Source organism: Rhinopithecus roxellana, chromosome 15, assembly GCF_007565055.1.
Source record: "Rhinopithecus roxellana isolate Shanxi Qingling chromosome 15, ASM756505v1, whole genome shotgun sequence".
NCBI lineage: Eukaryota > Metazoa > Chordata > Mammalia > Primates > Cercopithecidae > Rhinopithecus > Rhinopithecus roxellana.
The window spans coordinates 48,050,887-48,071,979 of NC_044563.1; the positions used below are offsets into that span (position 1 = coordinate 48,050,887).

General features: G+C 39.5%; 1 protein-coding gene across 9 annotated transcripts in view; it reads left to right on the forward strand.

Annotated features, from left to right (window-relative positions):
• DLG2 (discs large MAGUK scaffold protein 2) overlaps positions 1–21,093 on the forward strand; it is a 2,272,173-nt gene that overhangs the window by 1,859,633 nt on the left and 391,447 nt on the right. For all 9 annotated transcript variants that reach the window (XM_030918836.1, XM_030918835.1, XM_030918840.1 and 6 more), the window contains one exon: positions 20,795–20,951. In XM_030918836.1, the coding sequence (XP_030774696.1) occupies positions 20,795–20,951 (157 nt within the window). The remainder of the gene's footprint in view (positions 1–20,794; positions 20,952–21,093) is intronic.

Consider the following 21,093-nt stretch of genomic DNA (forward strand, 5'->3'; position numbering starts at 1 on the left):
CCTTCCTAATATGTATACTTTTAATTTCCTTTTCTTGTCTGATTGTATTAGCTAGAACTTGCAGTATGATGTTGAAAGGCAGTGGTGAAAGGGAACATCCTTGCCTTGTTTCTGATCTTAGTGGGAAAACTTCAAGTTTTTTTGTTGTTGTTGTTTTGTTTTGTTTTGTTTTGTTTTGTTTTTCCATTAGGCATGATATTAACTGTAGGGATTTTGTAGATATTCTTTAATAAGTTGAGGAGTTCCCCTATTCCTAGTTTACTGAAAGTTTTTATTTTCAATGGGTATTGGTAGATATTTTTAGATATCAGACACTAACTCACAAAGTAAATAAAATACTCTAGAATCTCAGAGTCAAGTGAAAAAAGCAAGTATGCAAATAAATTATTATTGTACAAGATTATACCTTTAGTATTCTGGCTTATAATTGCCAGTTTACTCTTCTAATAAGCCTCTATATGGTGAACTTCTTGGGAGCAGAAACTGTCTGCTTTATGGTAATAATCCTAGCCACAGTGGAGCCCTCCAGGAGTATAGTAGGCCCTCAATGGATACTTGTTAAATGGATAAAAAGATAGAGTATGATAATTAAGATAATCACCATATGAATTTGGTACCATAGAATCCTAGAGGGGCTAGTGTTAGGGAGAGCTAAAGAGAGCAAATGGTCAACTATTCATGAGGAATGAGGGGAAGTTTCCTAAGTATATAAAAGAGAAGAAGCCAAATGCGGGCAGAAAGGCCTATACATGGAAAGACCAAGATGAGGGAAAGAGTCTGTTTAAAGAAAAGCTAGGAATTCAGAGAAAATCAAGGAGATTTTATGTGATTGGAATTTAGAGTATTTTTGAGGGTGTGTCAGGAGACAAGACTATACATATTTGTTTAGGGGAAAACATTTTGATGATTCTTCTAAAAATCACTTCCCATTCTTATCGGTGTCCAAAGTTGGCTTTCAGATTTTACTGTGGCTAAAGGAAATAGGTAATGAATAACTTTAAGAATGCCATGTTCAAGAAGAGTTTGGCTAACCTCTGCTCTAAGGGCAGGAGTCTGGGTAGAAAGGGAAAGTAGGTCAGTAAGATCAATGAAATTTCTCAACTGGAAAAGCAAGGATGGGAAGCAATGCTCTTCCTCTTTTTTCCTGATAAAGAAAAGAAGGAATTAGCAAATTCATCAGGGCTGAACTAATTGTTATGTAAAGCTTTCCCTGGAATTAGCAAAAAAACAGAACTTGTAGCTGGTAAAAGCAACAGAAACATTTATACAGGACAATACCTGTGATATCCCCAGAGAAGAGAACAGTTAATGTTTCTTCTAAAGGAAAGAATTTTTAAGAGTTCAACTATAGCTAAAGGTTAGTAAGATGTTTCTATTTCCTTACATATTATTTTTGAAAATGAATTTCATTCATGGTAGTCTTTTGTCTTTTTTTTCCACAGTAATTCTTAGATATCTTAACTACATGAAAACTTCTGAAATTCCATTAATGAGGTTATGGAAGGCTTTGCCATTTGCATACAAGGCTTTCTGCCCAGGCCCCTGGTAACAGCTCCCAAAACTACACTAGCATGATTATCCTTTTACTTCAAATCCATTTTCTGAAGTGACAGGTCACAGGGATTGAATCGGCCTCAGTGACTCCTTTTGCCTCCCTAGGCAGGTGATGTTCATGTCAGTTTGTGCATTGGCTCAGGTAGCCCCTACCAGAGCATATTAGCTTCCTAGGTGTCAGGTAACAAACTGCTCAAACTGAGTGTTTAAAACAACAGAAATTTATTGTCTCTCAGTTCTGGAGGCTAGAGTCCAAGATCAAGGTGTTAGCAGGACCTGGTCCCTCTGAAACCTGTAGGAGACCCTCCTTGCCTCTTCCTAGCTTCTGGAGTTTTGCCAGCAACCTCAAGTGTTGCTTGGTTTGCAGCTGCACCACTCCAACATTGGCCTCCATTTTCTTGTGGCATTCTCCTGGTGTATCTCTGTCTTCACATGCCTTTTTTTTTTTTTTTTTTTTTTTTTTTTGAGGTGGAGTCTTGCTCTGTCACCCAGGCTGGAGTGCAGTGGCATGATCTCGGCTCACTGCAATCTCCACCTACCAGGTTCCAGCAATTCTCTGCCTCAGCCTCCTGAGTAGCTGGGATTACAGACGCCTGCCACCACACCCGGCTAATTTTTGTTTTTTTTAGTAGAGATGGGGTTTTACCATCTTCATCAGGCTGGTCTTGTGCTCCTGACCTCCTGATCCACCCGCCTCGACCTCCCAAACTGCTAGGATTACAGGCATGAGTCACCGCAACCGGCCTTTTTTTTTTTTTTTTTCTTTTGAGACCAAGTTTCACTCTTGTTGCTCAAACTGGAGTGCAATGGCTCCATCTCAGCTCACTGCAACCTCTGCCTCCTGAGTTCAAGCAATTCTCCTGCCTCAGCCTCCTGAGTAGCTGGGATTACAGGTGCCTGCCACCACACCCAGCTAATTTTTAGTAGAGAAGAGGTTTCACCATGTTGGCCAGGCTGGTTTCAAACTCCTGACCTCAGGTGTTTCACCCTCTTCGGACTCCCAAAGTGCTGCAATTACAGGTGTGAGCCGCCCCACCCAGCCCTGGCTGTCTTCTTATAAGGAGACCAGTCAGATTGAATAAGGGACTCACTCTACTCCAGTGTGACCTCTTCTTAACATCTAACATCTACAATAATCCTTTCCTAACATGTCACATTCTGGGGTATTGGGAGTTAGGACTTCAAAATTTCTTTAGGGTTGGAGACACAATTCAACACATAACACAGAGTGTAAACTTTACAGGGACAGGGAGGTCTTGTATAGCTTTGTATGTGCAAGGCTCGGCCAGGGTCTAGCCCAGTCACTGCTGGCAAAACCTTGGTTAAATGAATGAAGAAAGTATATGCAAATATTCTGCTCTGTTCTTCTGAGTATTAAGAATTGAATCTCTGTTTGCCCTGTCTAAGAACCTCCTCCTGATCTGGCCTCTGCCTTCATGTCTCCACTGTACCCCTTCTAGAATGGTACATTCTAGTCCAGTGAAAATATTTGCTTTCCTTCAAACACCTCATATTCCCTCACTTCCTTCATTTATATTTTTCCTTATTCATTAATTGTTATCCCACTCCCCATCTCTCTATCAGTGCTCTCCTACCTACTATAAACACCGGGCTGGCCATGGTGGCTCATGACTGTAATCCCAGCACTTTGGGAGGCAGAGATGGGTAGATCATGAGGTCAGGAAATCAAGACCATCCTGATTAATACGGTGAAACCCCATCTCTACTAAAAATACAAAACATTAGTTGGGAGTGGTGGCATGTGCCTATAATCCCAGCTACTTGGGAGACTGAGGCAGGAGAATTGCTTCAACCTGGGAGGCGTAGGTTGCAGTGAGCCAGGATCGTGCCACTGCACTCCAGCCTGGGCGACAAAGCAAGACTCCGTCTCAAGGTAAAAAAAAAAAAAGACTTATCCCAAATGTTATGGATGAATGAATGTTATTATAATTGGTTACTTTTACTTACTTCCCTCCCAGTCCCCCTAGGATGAGAGCCCATGAAGTCAGGAACTAAGTTGTATTTATAGTTATATTTCCAGCACCAATCACAGCACAGCACCAGAAGTGTATTTACCTTGAAACCCTAGGCCCTTCAATTACATGGACCTCTTCAAGTTCTTGTACCTTGTGTTAGACACTTTGCTGGGTACTGGAGACACAAAGGCCGGGGGAACGAGAGTTCATATACAGTAAGCACATTTGAGATATCAGGCACTAGCATTCTGGAATAAGAATGGGTAAATAAGAAATTCATGTTACAAGTGTAATATTTTATGCTTTTTAAAAAATAAAATAAAATTTTTAAAAAAGGGAGCTCCAGATTGTAAAACTTCCAGACCGTATAAAACCTGCATCTGCCCTTGCAAAGCACTTGCTATGCTGAGAGAAGTAATTCACAAAGCAAATAATTCTGGCCATGTTTTCCTGTGTAATTTAAGTGTGATCTCCTTCAGCAAACCTTCCATAGACCCCCCTCCATCCAGAAATTATTTCTCTCTATCCCAGGCCCTCACAGCACTTTTTATGTATCTCTTTTATTACTTATATTTTGTTTCAAATATCTCTCTCTATATATTTATGTCTTATTTCTTCCACTAGATTTGAAATTCTATGAGGGCCAAGTCAGTCATAATAATCTTCATCTATAACACAATACTTGGCAAATGGCATGTGCTTGATAAATATTTGAATGACTATTAAGAGCTTCCAACATGTTATTTATTAATATAGTCCAGGCATTTGCATTTATTATCCCATTTAATCCTCACAAAAACCACAATGTAAGTACCACCATTATTCTCATTTTGTGATATAAAAACTGAGATTCAGGCCGGGCGCGGTGGCTCAAGCCTGTAATCCCAGCACTTTGGGAGGCCAAGACGGGCGGATCACGAGGTCAGGAGATCGAGACCATCCTGACTAACACGGTGAAACCCCATCTCTACTAAAAAATACAAAAAACTAGCTGGGTGAGGTGGCGGGTGCCTGTAGTCCCAGCTACTCAGGAGGCTGAGGCAGGAGAATGGCATAAACCCAGGAGGCGGAGCTTGCAGTGAGCTGAGATCTGGCCACTGCACTCCAGCCTGGGCAACAGAGCCAGACTCCGTCTCAAAAAAAAAAAAAAAAAAAAAAAAAAAACTGAGGTTCAACAAGATGAAGTAAATTGACCAAGGTCTTGTTGTAGCTAATAAATGACAAATCTCGGTTTTAAACTTAGATGTGTGTCTGGAACCAAAGCCAAGTAATTGCTGCAGAACTAAATCATTCTTCAGAAAATTGAATAGATATATTTCTTGTGCATAAAGAATTCCCAGCGAGTGGAGGAGAGATACATATATCTGTATCTATTTTTAAGTGATAGTACTATAATGCCCCAAGTAAAATGCTCTGGGAACACCACCCAGGAGATGGCTAAATGTGCCTGTGGAATTGTTGAAGGATAAACTGGCTCATCTGGGGATGGGCATTCCAGACAGAGGAAGAACACACAAATGGCACAGGAGAGTCTGGCCATGAGGGCCACAGAGGAATGTATGCATAATTGATAGGTATAGTGCTAGAAGAAATGTATTGAAAGCTGAGATTGAAAATGTCCATGGAGCCCAAATTAATAGTTACTTCATATTGTAAGGAGAATCCTAGTTAGGAATCCCTGGCAGAGATGTCATGGGCCTGAACTAAGGCAACAATACTAATATGATGTGAGAGGCATTTCTGAGTTAAAGATGACTGCATTTGTTGGATGATTGCAAGTACCAGATGAGCAGTAGAGAAGAAAATGCAGAAGTTTCTGATTTATAAGATTGGGCAGACACCATTAACCCAGATAAGGAACAAAAGGGAGAAAAAAAGATTCAGGGAGAAAATAATGATTTCATTCTGGAAGAATTGAATGGAAATGTGGAGTAGAGAAGACTGATCCGGGCCAGAGATATGAATTAGTAGATTGTCAGTCTAGAAAAGGATAAGACCACCTATTCATTAATTTATTTAAAATATATCAAGGCCCTAATCTGTACCAGGGACTAGACTAGATGCTAGAGGCCCAAGGGGGTTGTAGTTATCATAGAGATTGCGTTATAGTGGGAGATGGGCGACAAACAAACAAACAAACACAACTGATTTACTGTAAGGTAAGTATCCTTACAAGAGGCCATGATTTTAAAAAAGAAAAAAAGGAGTGGGGGACTAGTTTAGATGGAGTGGTCACAGAGCACAGTTTAAACTGAGACCTAGAGAGACAAAGGAGCCCTCCGAGAAAGAGCTAGAGGAAAGGAAAAAGAGGAGAATTCAGTGTCTCAGTCACACCAGCCACACTTCAAGTGCTTACTAACACATATGACTGGTAACTACAATATTGGGCAAACAGATACATAGAACATTTCCCAAAATTTCAATTATGGAAACATAGAGAGGAACGTTTATAATGTCAAAAGCTGAAGAGAGGCCAAGTTGGAGAGGACCTAACAATAGAGCTGTTTCTGTTCTCTCCACTTTCTTGAAGGTGAGTACTAAATATTTATTAAATCATCAAGTGGAATTGTGGTTTTAGAAATGGGAATGCCCCACTTCTGATTTTCATTAAGCAAGCATGTGTAATGCTGGAGCTGGAAGGGATCGTGGTGATTCTGGTTTGCCTTTCTCACCCCTCCTCTAGTTATACAATATGGAAACTAGTTCAGAGAGGCTGTTTTCAAGGACACTCAGGGGTTAATATTGGAGTCAGGACTAGAAAACAGGCCTCAGTCTAAAGTTTTTTTCTACAATTATATGGATGTATCCATATCAGAGTTAAGAGAAAACATGAAATACTTGAACCCAATTATTTCACTTTAATTTAAGCCATTTTCCCCATATCACACTAATTGTAGAGGGTTTGAACATTTGATAATTAATTGGAGTTTCATAATACCATAATGTTCCAACTCAAAAGACATTTTAAAAAATCATTCATAAAATGTACTTTGCCTTTAGGAAGAATAAGCAGAGTTTTTTCCTCTAATCCTATTTTTGAATATTAGTTTTGCTAATGCCCCAGCTTCGTAATAGTTTCAGACATTATTTCACCAGTCATGAGAGCTTGAGAACAAATGACACAACTATGAAAAATAACTCTACACAATAGATATTTACTTTTTTACTTTTATTTAGTTTAACAAGATTGCTAAAATTATTCCTGTTATAATTATCCAAAAAAAATTCCTTTTATAATTAACTTACCTTTAAAAATTCAAAATGCAACAGGGAACAAAAGCAAATTATTGTCATTATGGATAGTACATATAACTTAAAATAAGTTGGCAATGAAAACGTTATGAAATAAAAGAAAAAGGGGTAATCCTTTTTTTTTTTTTTTTTTTTTTTGCTTTGGAGATAAAATAATGATTAGAAGGTATGGTTATGAAAAGTGAGAACGTATGTAGAGCAACATAAAATTGGTTCTTTGTTTATTTTCTCAAGAAATTTAGACAAAAACAAATTGAGGTGAAACTTGGTTATTAGATTATCATATTTGATATGTGGATAAGAAAGTACTCCAAATATTTTTAAATCAAACTAATTTATCTGTAGTTAATTTATGTTGCGAGAAGAAAAATTTTTAATTTATCTGTTTGATTCCATTTACCAAGGATGTTATATGTAGTCTCAGATGTGTACCTAATTCTAAGATTTACTCCAGAGAAGAGAAGGAAGAGAGAACTCAGACAAGCCAGGCATGGTGGCTCATGCCTGTAATCCCAGCACTTTGGGAGGCCGAGGCGGGCGGATCACCTGAGGTCAGGAGTTCAAGACCAGCCTGACCAACATGGAGAAACCCTGTCTCTACTAAAAAAAAACAAAAAACAAAAATTAGCCGGGCATGGTGGCACATGCCTGTAATCCCAGCTACTAGAGAGGCTGAGGCAGGAGATTCGCTTGAACCTGGGAGGTGGAGGTTGCGGTGAGCCGAGATCGTGCCATTGCACTCCAGCCTGGGCAACAAGAGCAAAACTCCATCTCAAAAAAAAAAAAAAAAGAGAACTCAGATCTTAGCAGTTAAATCCAAGATCTTCCATTACAGCCTCAATCAAAGCCCCTCACTTTGCTGCAGAAGTGTCTTTAGAGACCTTTAGAATTATTAATTAACCTCATTGCAGGCAATCTTGGGTTGTAGAAACAGAACGAGGTAACATAAACACTTAAGGCTTACAAGTAGAAGTTACTGCATTACAAAATCTCCCCTGGGTGCACAAACATTCAGTGCCTTCACATTATCCAAGTGTAAAGTCTGACTTCCTTAGGTTGACATCCATGTTCCTTCCCAGTCTGCCTCAGTCTTCTACTTTTCCTTGAGGCCAATCCTGCACATTATTCAAACTGGGATACTCCCTGTTCTCCAAATACATCTTGCATATCTCTGCTCTGACCCTAGGTTCATGCTATGTACTGAAATACCCTCTACTTTCCTTTCCACTTTCCTAATTTCTTTTTTTTTTTTTTTTTTTTTTTTTGAGACGGAGTCTCCCTGTGTCGTCCAGGCTGGAGTGCAGTGGCGCGATCTCGGCTCACTGTAAGCTCCGCCTCCCGGGTTCCCGCCATTCTCCCGCCTCAGCCTCCGAGTAGCTGGGACTACAGGCGCCCGCCACCGCGCCCGGCTAGTTTTTTGTATTTTTAGTAGAGACGGGGTTTCACCGTGTTAGCCAGGAGGGTCTCGATCTCCTGACCTCGTGATCCACCCGCCTCGGCCTCCCAAAGTGCTGGGATTACAGGCTTGAGCCACCGCGCCCGGCCTCACTTTCCTAATTTCTACCCATCTGTCAAGGTCTAGTTCAGATTGTACATTCTATATGACTTAATATTTATTGTTTAACACAGAGATCTTTCATCCACAATACTCACTTGGTACTTAACATATGTGGCTTTACAATATTGATTTATTACTTTATTTGTGACTATTTACCTTTCAAAAGTCATAACTTTCTATAGGGAAAGGAAATGAGTTAGCATTTACCGAGAACTTGCTGTGTGATTCCAGTATTTTTATGTTATTTCACTTCTTTCACAATGCCAGAAAATAGATATTATTTTTCACAATTAATAGCTAAAAAAGCGAAACATCAAGAAACTACACCAAGGTTACTCAAATATTTATTGATAAGATTATGATTCAAGCCTAGATCTATCTAGCTCCAATGCCCATTGTCTTTCCCAATATCACAGTACCCCATACCATCCTCCGCTAGTGGGGTTGTTTTATCCCACACAGTACCAACCACAGGATATTTAGCATATACTCTGTATCAGTGTGGTTATTATTTTGCTGAAGTCAATCTGGTCTATATTGCATATTTAATGCATAGATCCCCCTTATGATGACAGATTTCTTTCTATTATTTTAATAACATGTCTTCAAATAGCAGTTCAACAAAACCCCCTATCTTTGTGTATCTGTATGATGCCCAATAATCTGTTTGACTGATTATTTGGCTAACAGACCAAATTAACTATTTAAATATGAGGCACACATTATACTGCATCTTTTGAGGAGCTAATTCATTTAGATATAAGAAGGTTGTAATCAACCAGCAGCTTTGAAGCCTTCTGTTGTCTTCCATGTGACCACCTTTGGTATGCTCCCCTCTTCACAATTTTACTAATACATGTCTTCTCATTCTACTAAAAAAGTCTTTTAGATCTCCTCAAGGATCTCCTCTTTTTAATAATATTGTTCACATGAACACAATTGCATTTACAGAGGAATGAAGGAAAAAGGATTCCAGAAGACTAGCTGTAGACTTCCCATATGATTTCCAAGGGTAACAGATCCTTTTTGGGTTGTCGTGGTACTAGATCTGGGCCTTCCATTTACAGTCTCTGAAACTCAATTTTTGTCAGTGTATCCAGGAGTAATCAAGCTTATATGTTGTGATACCATGTTTTTAATATACAATGCAAAATGTAACTACTCAAGATACCAGAATGTGCTAAGTAGCACATTGCTCCCAATAGGAAAAACACTAGGAGAACTTATATTTTAATGAGCCAGAGGCTTGGTAAGCCTGGACTCTGAGAGGGAAATTAGCTACCCAAGTGACCCTAATGACTACTGTCATAGAGCTAGGATGGCCAGATGAGCCCATCTCATATGTTACCCCTACCACCAGGACAGCACATTTATGTTAGCCACCTGCAGCTGGAGCTGGAGAGCACCTCGATCTCACAGTGCTGGAGACCTATTGCCAAGATCTTTCTTTTACCACTCAGGTGGACTCTCCCTCCTTTATTCTCCCAGTGTATTCAGTTTTATTAATTCTGTTTGCAAGTGTAACTTCTTCCACATTCAAACACACCTCAATTAGTTCCCCAGGCCCCCTTTTTTTTCTTTTCTTTTCTGTGTTTTTTTTTTTTTTTTTGAGACAGACTCTCACTCTGTTGCCCAGGCTAAAGTGCAGTGATGCTATCTGGGTTTACGGCAACTTCCGCCTCCCAGGTTCAAGCAATTCTCATGCCTCAGCCACCCAAGTAGCTGGGATTACAGGCATGCACCACTGTGCCCTGCCCAGCTAATTTTTTTTTTTTTTTTTTTTTTTTTTTTTAGTAGAGATGGAGTTTCACCATGTTAGCCAGGCTGGTCTCCAACTTCTGGCCTCTAGTGATCCACCCACTTCGGCCTCCCAAAGTACTGGGATTACTACAGGCGTGAGCGACCGTGCCTGGCCCCCAGGCCCTTTTTTTATTCCTGTGAGCCAAAATCAGGGTAGATATGTATCCTGGACATTGTTGAGGTGCTAATATTTTTGTACTTTATCCTTTTGTTTGGGGTGTAGCCTCACAGGGTCCTCATTTTGCTCAGGTGTCTCTGATCTAATCCCACCACTGCACTCACACACTCCTATTCATGTAGCCAGCAAATCTAGACACTAACACACTAGCTCATCACTCTTCAGTCTGCTGCTATTCTCAGTACTTGCTTTCTTCTGAGCTTGCATTTCTGCTTCATTTTCAGCCTCTGAAGATTTCTTTTACTTGCAAGCTTAGCCAAGCATTTAAAAGTATTTTATAACTATTTTATACAGAATTTTTAGCTGCTTTGTAATGAAAGGGGTTTTCAGAATATCTAATCTGCCAAATTACTGGAAATAGCATCTCAATATTTAAGTTTCTTTAAAATTTATTAGTTTTCTAGATGCCTTTAGTTCATTGTCTTATCGAAATTTCAACACTTCCCCATGAGACAAACATTATTCCCTCCATTACCCAAGCAAGGAACCCAACCTTGTAAGGGACAATCCTGGCTTCCCACAGATCCCAAGAGAGCTAGAACTAGAACTCAGTATCGTTTTTCCCAACCTCTCACTTTTTTTTTTTTCTTTCATGAAACAATATTTTTGTTTGTATATCTCTTATATACTCAGTCTGTACCAGTTCCCAAAATTACACAAAACAAGGACCTAAATGTCCTTTGTCTTTCAGGATCATACAGATCCACAGCATAGATGGATGGGTAAATAAATTAATTTCAGGACAGTAAAGGCAGTGATAGTGGTGTGATCAATGAAAAGACAATGTGGTTTCAAAAAAGTCAATTCTTCTGGAGGTGAGGGTAGAGGGGACAGCAGAGAGGAGATGGTACCTGGCCTCAGTCTTAAAGGCCAAGTAGGACTTCTTTAGATAGATGAGAATACCAGGAAAGGCAGGCATCCTTCTAGCCAAAGCAAACAGCCTGGGCAAAGACAAGGAGGAATAACATGGAATGAGAAGCTGTGGTTGACAACTTTGTAAGGCTGAAACATGAAGTACAAGGGGGTACAGTGAAGTTGGGTGGTGGAGAGGTAGGTGAGGTCAAAGCTTTGAATGCCTATGTAGAAGTTTAGACCTTACCCTAAAAGGTATATAGATCCTTAGAAGGCTTTTGAGCAAGAGAGAAACATGGTTAGGTATGTTCTTTAGAAAGATTAATGAAAACATATTTATACCCTAATTCCCACTACCCAATATAGCTTCTCACCATGGAGGCTGTAGGAGTTGACTGGAGTAACTTCCCAAGCCCCCAGATGCTTAGAGTTCAAGGAATAGCCCATGAATGGCCATGAGAAAGCCTTCAGTTTAAGTAGTAATTTTCCTTTTTTTTTTTTTTTTTTTGAGACAGAGTCTCACTTTGTCACTAGGCTGGAGTACAGTGGCACAATCTCAGCTCACTGCAACCTCTGCCTCCTAGGTTCACGTGATTCTCCTGTCACAGCCTCCTGAGTAGCTAGGACTACTACAGGCACACTCTACCACACCCAGTTAATTTTCGTATTTTTAGTAGAGATGGGGTTTCACCATGTTGGCCAGGATGGTCTCAATCTCTTGACCTCATGATATGCCCACCTCGGCCTCCCAAAGTGCTGGTATTACAGGCGTGAGCCACCATGCCCTACCTTAATTTTCCTTTTTGAATCATGAACCCTCTTAAACTATCTGGTGTAAAGAGAAAAAGACAGCCCACAGCACCTCCTTTCTCCTGAAGACATCCTGACTAGTTTAGAGCACCGTCTGAGACTCCAGCTAAACAAGATTATGCTGCTGATGATCTATCACAGCTTGGAGCAGGTCAGGCTGACATTTCTCCATTCATTTAGCATCCAAAGGTTTTATAATTATAAAGACTTTTTACATCACATTAAGAGAAAAATAAAAACTGCGTAAGTGAATATAGCACATTTCATCTAAGTGATGATGATTAAAGAATAATACCTTTTAAGAAGAAGGCTGGCCACTCCTTACTCTTGGATACTTTAGCTTGTTGCTCACATGTTTCTGTCATAGCACTTGTCCACTTCCTAGGCTTCTATAAGTGTTTGTTTACATGTGGCTCCTCCTACCCCAGGCTCTTTAATCTTTGTATTCACAGTGCCTAACACAGCATAGGTACTCCATAGATGATTGTCTATTGGAAGTTGGATGGATATATATAAGATATATATTTTTAAGTGGCTATCTAACTTTGTTTTTAAAAATGCTGATATTGTGAGTGACCAAATTCTGTCTTCTGTACATTCCATACTTAAAATATAATATGAAATTAGCTGACAGTGAGCACCTATTATGTACCAGGTACTGGAGACAAAAAGCAAATGCCAACACACGTCTGTTTTATATAAGTCCCTGCCCTGAAGTTGCTCACTCTAGCTGGAAAGGGAGTCAAATAAACCAATCCAGTGGAATAAGCATTATGATAGATACATGAAAAGATTGCTAGGGGAGGCACCTAACCCAGCCTAGAGTAGACAGATTAAGGAGGGTATCAGGGAAAATTTTCATAAGATTACAATCCCTGAGCTAATTTCAGAATGAGAAATGAGAGATAGAATTTTGTTCCACTGTCAGTGTATAATGATGTATAATAATGATTAGTAATAGAGCCCTTGGCAATATGAATTCTGGATGACGAATAACATAGAAAATCAAAGTCCCCAAATCATTTCAGTATAAAAAGTGTTTGAGTTATTTATAAATTGTGTTTGTTTATTCAATCATCAAGTGTTGACTGAACACTCTTCTATGTGTATTAGGGATACCTAGAAATGTAAACTATGATACCTCACCTCCAGGATATTATGATCTCATTGGGGGCCACAATACTGTCACACACAAAACAATTCATAGAAATGTGGGCCATTACATTAATCAGACCCAGAGTCATTAGCCTCAGCAGTATACATGCAAAAGCAGCTGTGCCTCAAAATGTTTCACAATGGTTCATGAAGATGATGGGTCTTGGGCAGGTATAATATAAAAGGAAAAAAAGACAAACGAGAAACAGTAAGATAAAAGGGTATTACAGAATGGGAGAAATTGAAAACTGAAGAAAAGAGATGGGCTAAATGTGGAATATTAAATGACCATGAGTCAAGTACCATTCTGAGCACAATGCAAGTGAAAAACATGAAGCCAATGTCGAATGCACCATCAAACTTCTAACAAGGCAGTCTCACACTGGCAGTTCATACCTGGATCCATAACAAACATGTTTAGTTTGACATGCACCATGCTTTTACCTTTTTTAACCTTTCTCATCTTTGAATTCTGGGAAATTTATATAAATATCTAGATTCTTGGCTTATCTTTAAAAATTAGAGAATCTATCAACATTACTTGACATTCCTGCTTGGAGTAACTGTCCAGAGTTGAACAGCAGCAGCCCCCCTTTAGATGAAACATGTCTTCCAGTCTGCCATGTTTCCTTCTTATCCTGCTTTGCCCATATGTGTTTTGTGATCTGTATCTGTGGAATTTAGATTTCGACATCCCTGGTTAAAATCTAGGAAGAGGGAAAGACTTTCATGTAATTAGTTATAATATGAAATGGAGACCTAAATCACTGTGGGATTTTATCCATGCATTTAATACCTATTTTCTGAGTTTCTGCCACCTGCTGGGCATCTTACTATTACTGGGGAAATGCTGGTGCCTGGGTTCTAGGAGTTCACATTTTCTTGAGAAGAATGTATGAGCAATTAGGACACACTGTAAAACATGCTGCAATAGAGGCATGTGTGGAAGACACAGTGTGGACCCAAGGAACAAGTCATCATATGTACCTGGGGATTCAGAGAAGTGATGATTGAACTGAGTTTTAAGGTGGCCTGAGCCAAATCGTAGAAGTATGAAGCAACAGGTCGAACTCAGGGAAGCACAGGGAGTTTGATGTGGTTGGAACCTAGGGTGGCTGGAGACATTTAAGCAGGGTAGTAAGATGATCTGATTTGTATTTTAGGGAGGAGAATGTATTTGGAAGATTGAAACTAGGATCAAGGAGACTTCAAGTTGGGGAGGTTATCCTAAACGTCAAAACCTGAATTAGAGGAGATGAAGGGGTTGGAGTAGATACCATGACATTCAGAGAGAGAAGAGTGCAAGGCAGCGCAGAATGAGGTATTGAACCATGTGGTTCAAAGGATAAGAGCTAAGGGCAGTTAAAGTGAATCTTTGAGTGTCAATGCTTTTGGAAACTATATTCTGTAATATAATAAATATATTGTAATCCCTTTTTTAAATTAAGAATCCTCCTCTGGCTTATATATACGTTAATATATACTACTATACTTTAAATATACTTGAATTTTAGCTTAGTCTTTCAAACTTTTCACTGTTTAAGTTCCCTGTCCGTCGAATGGATGAAACACTTAACTTATAGCAAAGAGACTAGCTCTGATGCTTCTGGCTGTGTGAATGTAGACAAGCTGATTTACCTAAGCATCGACGAAATAGGACTTGTAATACTTTAAAGGGCTTTGATCCTCTAACAGGAACAATATATGTGAAAATGCTTTAAAATCTACAGATTGCTGTAATAGGTTGTTAGTATAAGAAATTTAAATTAGAAAAAATAAATCCTTTGAAGTTGTGCTTAAGACATTAGTTACATTCCATTTTACAAATTTATTTTTTGTCATTTCTCTTCACTATTAAAATAAGTATCATAATTAACTATAATATAAAATTCTTTTTTAAAAAAGGGCATTTAAATCTTCTGAGTTGCAAAAATTCCAGATAATTTGGTTTAAAAGATTTGTTCTGATAGTTTGAAATAAATGGGGTCCAGATAAATAAAATCTACTGTCCTGCAAACATTATATGTTTTCTGTTTTTATAGACAGGAAGCAGTATACCAAAGTGCAAGGGTCACTAACAAAATGCCCCCAGATGGGTAACATAAATGGGTGATGGGCAATGATATTTCATAATGACCTTTGAAAGCTGTCTTATTCCTGCATAAAGTCACACTGAGTATTAAACATGTAAGGATAATCTTTACTTCCATAGGAATCTTACTCTCTCCCATTTTTATTAAAATATGATTCCCTCCATAAATCTTTCATTTTCCCATTTTTGATAGGAGTATGAGTACAAGAAATACTTTTCTCTTAATTTTATAAGAAGTGCAAATGTGGTACAATGACAGCTTTTTTTTTGTCTGGGAACATGAGAAAGAGGTTAGGACTGTGGCAAACTGGTGAACGAATGACCATTCTAAAGAAGCCCATTCTCTAAACCAAGTGTTACCTCACAACAAAACTGGGAGCTAGTGTTGATGGAATGTCAGACTTTTTTCACGTGAAGCCACAAATTCATATTTTATGCAAATTTTCCTAATTTTAAACTTGGGCAACTAATTCAAACATTTGTAAATATTGTAAGTCAAATTCAGCCTTTGACTTGCTGGTTTGCAATCTCTGGTATACACCATATTCTAGATTTTGGGATTGTGAGACAGAAAATCTATGTCCTTAATCCTGCCTTTGATATTTACTAAACTAAGTTAAAAGCTTAGACAAGTAGTCTCATTTCACTAAACTAAAAATTTGCCCTAATGATTTCTTCTTCAGGTTATTTCTTTTACTCACAATTTTATTATAAACATTTTTCAAACATAAGGAAAAGTTTAAAAATTTTACAATGAACATCCATGTACTTGCCACCTAGATTCTACTATTAACATTTTCCTTTACTTGCTTTATCACATGCCTGCCCATCTATCCAATCATCAATCTATTTTGCTTTCTGTGTCTGTTTCAAAGTAGTTGCAAAATCAGTATACCTTTCATTTTTTTGAGGAATAAATCAAATGATTCACGTAAAGCATCAAGCACAATATCTAGCACAGGGACAAATGTCAGAGTCCTAATCACTCTCTTCCCTCCATCTATATGTACTATATAGAGCTCCAGTGTTGTTGGACCCACTAAGAATGTCTATGCATGTGTTTATTCTCGAGCAAGGGGAAGATTTTGTCAATAACCTTTTCATCAAAATTCTTTTGGCCTCTACCTTTAAAATGTATCCCCATTTCTCTCTCATCCACCCTCTTATTTAAAAAGCAAAGCAAAACAAAAAACCTTGAGTAGAAAAACACTAATGTAGGAAGACTTTAGAGTTGGAAGGGAGGCAACAGACTGTCTAGGAAAGGAAGGATACTGTAGTGAGTTCCCAGGACTGTTTCTTTCTTCTTTTTTTCTTTTGTTTGCTATGTATTTGGATGGAGCACTGGAGAAACTGCAGCCTGGAACTGCCAATAAGTACAGACAAAACAGCCCCAAGTGAAACCTACTCCCTATAGATAAATGACTGGAAAAAACAGGTAGACTAACAGAACAGGAAAACTTTTGATAATACTGACCTACTCTAGCCAAACACCAAAGAAAAAACTGTCCCCTCAACCCTGCAGTGTCAGTAGTGCTGTGTAGAGAGCTAGATTTCTGGCTCTACCAGGGGCAGCCAGGAGAGGCAACTCGAAGATGGCCTTCCACTTCCTCCACTAGGCTATTGTTGGTAGACAGATCAAGAACTGAATTTCCATCCCCATCTGGGCATCAAATAGGCAGAACAAGGGGGTATGAGGTGGTGCTAGTCGATTCTCCACTTTCTAGTGGGGAGCTGAACTTGTGCCCTTATCCAGCAGCAACAGGCTGGAATGAGGTGGCATTAGCTGGCATTCCATTCCCCTACTCCTAATATTGATGGGGACCAGCAAGAAGCTTAACTTCTACCCCTGCACAGTGGCAATGAAGTAGAAGGAGAAAGAGGAAATCAGTACTAGTTGGAAAACCACTCTGCCTACTAGGGTAACATCAGCAGGGCCCTGTGTGGAGCTAAACTTCTACCCTCATGCAGAGGTAAGGAGGCAGAATAAGGTGGTTCAAGGCAGTGCTAGTCAGCACCCCATCTTCTCTGCCTGATTGGTGTTAGTGGATCCAAGCGGGGAGCTGAACTTCTACTCCCACCTAGTGGCAATGAGGTAGAATGAGGGGAATGCTCTGTGTTTCCCTCCCTGCTGTTTCTGTGATCAAGGGGGAGCTGAACTCCCATGCCCACCCAGCTGCAAGAGGAGTCTGTTTTACATCAAAGGAATCATTTACAAATGTAAGTCAGGTCAAGTCATTTTTCTCACAGGCTTCCCATTTCTCTCAGAGTAAAAGTCAAAGCTTTTAAAATGATCTACAGGGCCCTACAGGATTAATGCACTATGGTCTCTCTGAGAGTGGTAGGCAAAGTTCTAAGAGGGACTCGTGGTATCTACCTCCTAGTGTTATTCCCACAATTAAGTTCTTATATAAGAAAAAGGGATGATGCGGCCGGGCGCGGTGGTTCAAGCCTACAATCCCAGCACTTTGGGAGGCCGAGGCGGGCAGATCACGAGGTCAGGAGATCGAGACCATCCTGGCTAACACGGTAAAACCCCATCTCTACTAAAAAAAAAAAAAAAAAAAAAAATTAGCCACGCGTGGTGGCTGGCACCTGTAGTCCCACCTACTTGGGAGACTGAGGCAGGAGAATGGTGTGAACCCGGGAGGCGGAGCTTGCAGTGAGCCGAGATTGTGCCACTGCACTCCAGCCTGGGTGACAGGGTGAGGACTCCGTCTCAAAAAAAAAAAAAGAAAAAAAAAGAAAAGGGATTTTGCAAATGTAATTAAGGTTACTAATCAGTTAAGATAGGAACATTATCTGGATAGGCCTGGCCTAATCACATAAACCCCTAAAAAGCAAAGAGTTATTCAGCTAGCTGGAGAAGAGGAAGTCAGAGCTTCCAAATCTTAAGAAGATTCAATGTGCCAATGTGCCATTACTTGCTTGAAGATAGAGCCATGGGATGAGGAATGTGGATGGCTTATAGGAGCTGAGAGAGGCCCCAGTTGATGGCCAGCAAGGAAAGGGGTACCTTATTCCTTATGATGGTTAATTTCGTGTGTCAGCTTGACTGAGTCACTGAGTGTCCAGCTATTTGGTTAAACATTTTCCTCGGTATGTCTGTGAGGGTGTTTCTGGATGAGATGAACATGCAAATCAATAGACTGAGTAAGGCAGATTGTTTTCCCCAAAGTGTGTGATCCTCATCTAATCCACTGAAGGTCTGAATAGAATAAAAAAGCAATGAAAGGGTGAATTTGCTTCTTCTTCCTGGCTATCTTCAAGCTGGGACATCAGTCTTCATCTGCCTTCAGGCTTAGCTTCAGCCTGCAACTACTTAATATATATCACTGGTTCTCCTGGGTCTCCAATTTGTCAGCCACAAATCTTGAGGCCTTATCAGGCTCCATAAGTACATAAGTCAATTCCTTATTATGTATGTGTATATAATATAGATGTATGTATGTGTGTGTGTGTGTGTGCAATCTCATGTTGACTTTCTCTGAAGAACCCTAATACAATCCTACAACCACAAGAAACTGAATTCTGCCAGCAACCTACATACATCTGGAAGCAGGTTTTTCCACAGAAATTTGCAATAAAGCTCAGCCTGGCTGGCACCTTGACTTCCGCATAGGTAGACAACACAGTCAAGTCCACCCAGACTTCTGACCTACAGAACTGAAAGAGAATAATGCGTGTGGTTTTAACCTGCTAGATCTGTGGTCACTTGTTACTCAGCAATAGAAAACTAATACAGTAACTTCATTGTTTACCATTCTCCTTTCCTCGTTTACTCAGTTTAGCCACAATGGCCTCCTAGTTCTTGGACGATACCAGGCACCCTTCCACATTAGGATCTCTGTTTGTCTATTCCTTTCCTCTGGCCAGAATGTTCTTTCTTTTTATAGTGACATGACCAGTTTCCTCACCTCTTCAATTTTTTCTAAAATGTCACCTTCTCAATGCATCCTGTCCAGGCCCTCCTCGCCACAACCTATCCCTCCTACGCTATTCTGCCTTTTTCCTCTCCAAAATACTTATTGCCTTATAACATACTATATAATTGATTTATTTATTGCGTCTATGATTTATTAGTCTACCTTCATTAGATTGTAAGCCTACAAGTACAGGGATATTTGTTTTGTTTGCAAACATTCTGAGCACCTGAAACACCCTCCTGGCACAGTAAGTGTTGACAAAGTATTTGTAGAATGAAATGAGTTAACTATATGTCACTTTACCTCTGACTTAATGCATTGTTACATAATTTATTACTTACAGTTCAAGTTATGATGTGCACTTTACACTCTTCCTCATAATAAGGCATATATACATAATGCATCATTTTATGCATGGAAATGTGATAGCAAGTAACAAATTATTTGTGTAGTCATTAGTATAAAATATATTGGATGGCTCTTTCTCGTTCTTACATCGTTAAGAGCTGGAAAATAGAAGATGAACTGAGATGTTTGGGAGAGGAGGGTGGGTGATACAAGTGACAACTTGGTAAACCTAAGGCTTGCAAAACACTTTCTAAAACTACTGATATAGAAAATTGAACTAAATGCCCTTTAAGACTTTTTACATTCTATAATTCCGTGTTATTCTGTCCTCTACACAATCTCAGCGAACTATTGGTTCAAGATTTGATCTCTGATCTTTTTGTTGATGATCCTCAAATCTGTATTTATAGTCCTCTCTGAAGACCCAAATTCCTATTATTTGTCTCCAGCTGCTTCAGAACGTCTCCACCTGGATATCCCACTATTTTCTGGAACTGAGTATGTCAAAATCATACACATTCTCATGACCCTGGATTCCACTCATCTCTCCTTTTGCTAGTTACTTAGATGCTCTCTCTCCTCTTTTTCCAGTGTCTGAGTCATCTCTGAACCTACTGCTTCTCCCTTCAAATTTCCTCTCTCATGTTGCCCTTTTTAAAATTCTCATTGCTGTCACCCTTGTTCAGGCTGTGACTTCCTCGCAGCTGGATTACTAGACAACATCCTAAATGGTTTTCCCACCTCCCATCATATCTGTGCTTTCCTCTCCGCCAGCCCTCCATAGGACCATCTGTTAATTTTCCTAAAATGAATTTAAGTATTCTTAATGTCTCAGAATCTTCCAATGAGTCCCCATGGCCTACACAGTAAATTTTAATTAACAATCAAACAAACAACAAACCCACAACCTGGCACATAAGATCTTTCCTGATCTGGGCATTCAACCTAGTCTCTTGTTCCCAAAAATCCCTCCCTCCTTTTGTGTACATCTGTCATACTGAGTATTACTGTGTTGCTCAATACAAAAACAGATGTTTTAGATAAAAGAAAAGTAGAAGTAAAGGTAGTTTAAGAAATTTTTTTAGAATGAAGGAATGATTTTTGCATGGTATTTTGGTGGTTGTTACAGTGGAGAACTCAAATATCTGTCCTGATATCAGCCTCTTTCTTGATGTGCAAATGTTATCTTAGTTCGAGAAACAATTTGATAGGTAGTGCATCGCTGATATCATATGAAAGTAAAAGCAACCTAAATCTTAAATGGATCAGCCTCTGAGCTGTGTTCTCTTTCTGCAGAGAGCCTCGCAAGGTGGTCCTGCACAAAGGCTCCACTGGCCTGGGCTTCAACATTGTCGGTGGGGAAGATGGAGAAGGTATTTTTGTATCCTTCATTCTGGCTGGTGGACCAGCAGACCTAAGTGGGGAGCTCCAGAGAGGAGACCAGATCCTATCGGTGAGTATGTTTCTTTAATCTTTATTCTCTCCATATCTGATGCCATCAATGAAAAAGCCTTAACTTTCAATTATTATACCAAAAGCACCTTAATTACAAAGGAAAATGGATGAGAGCATCATGACTTCTGGTGCATGTCACA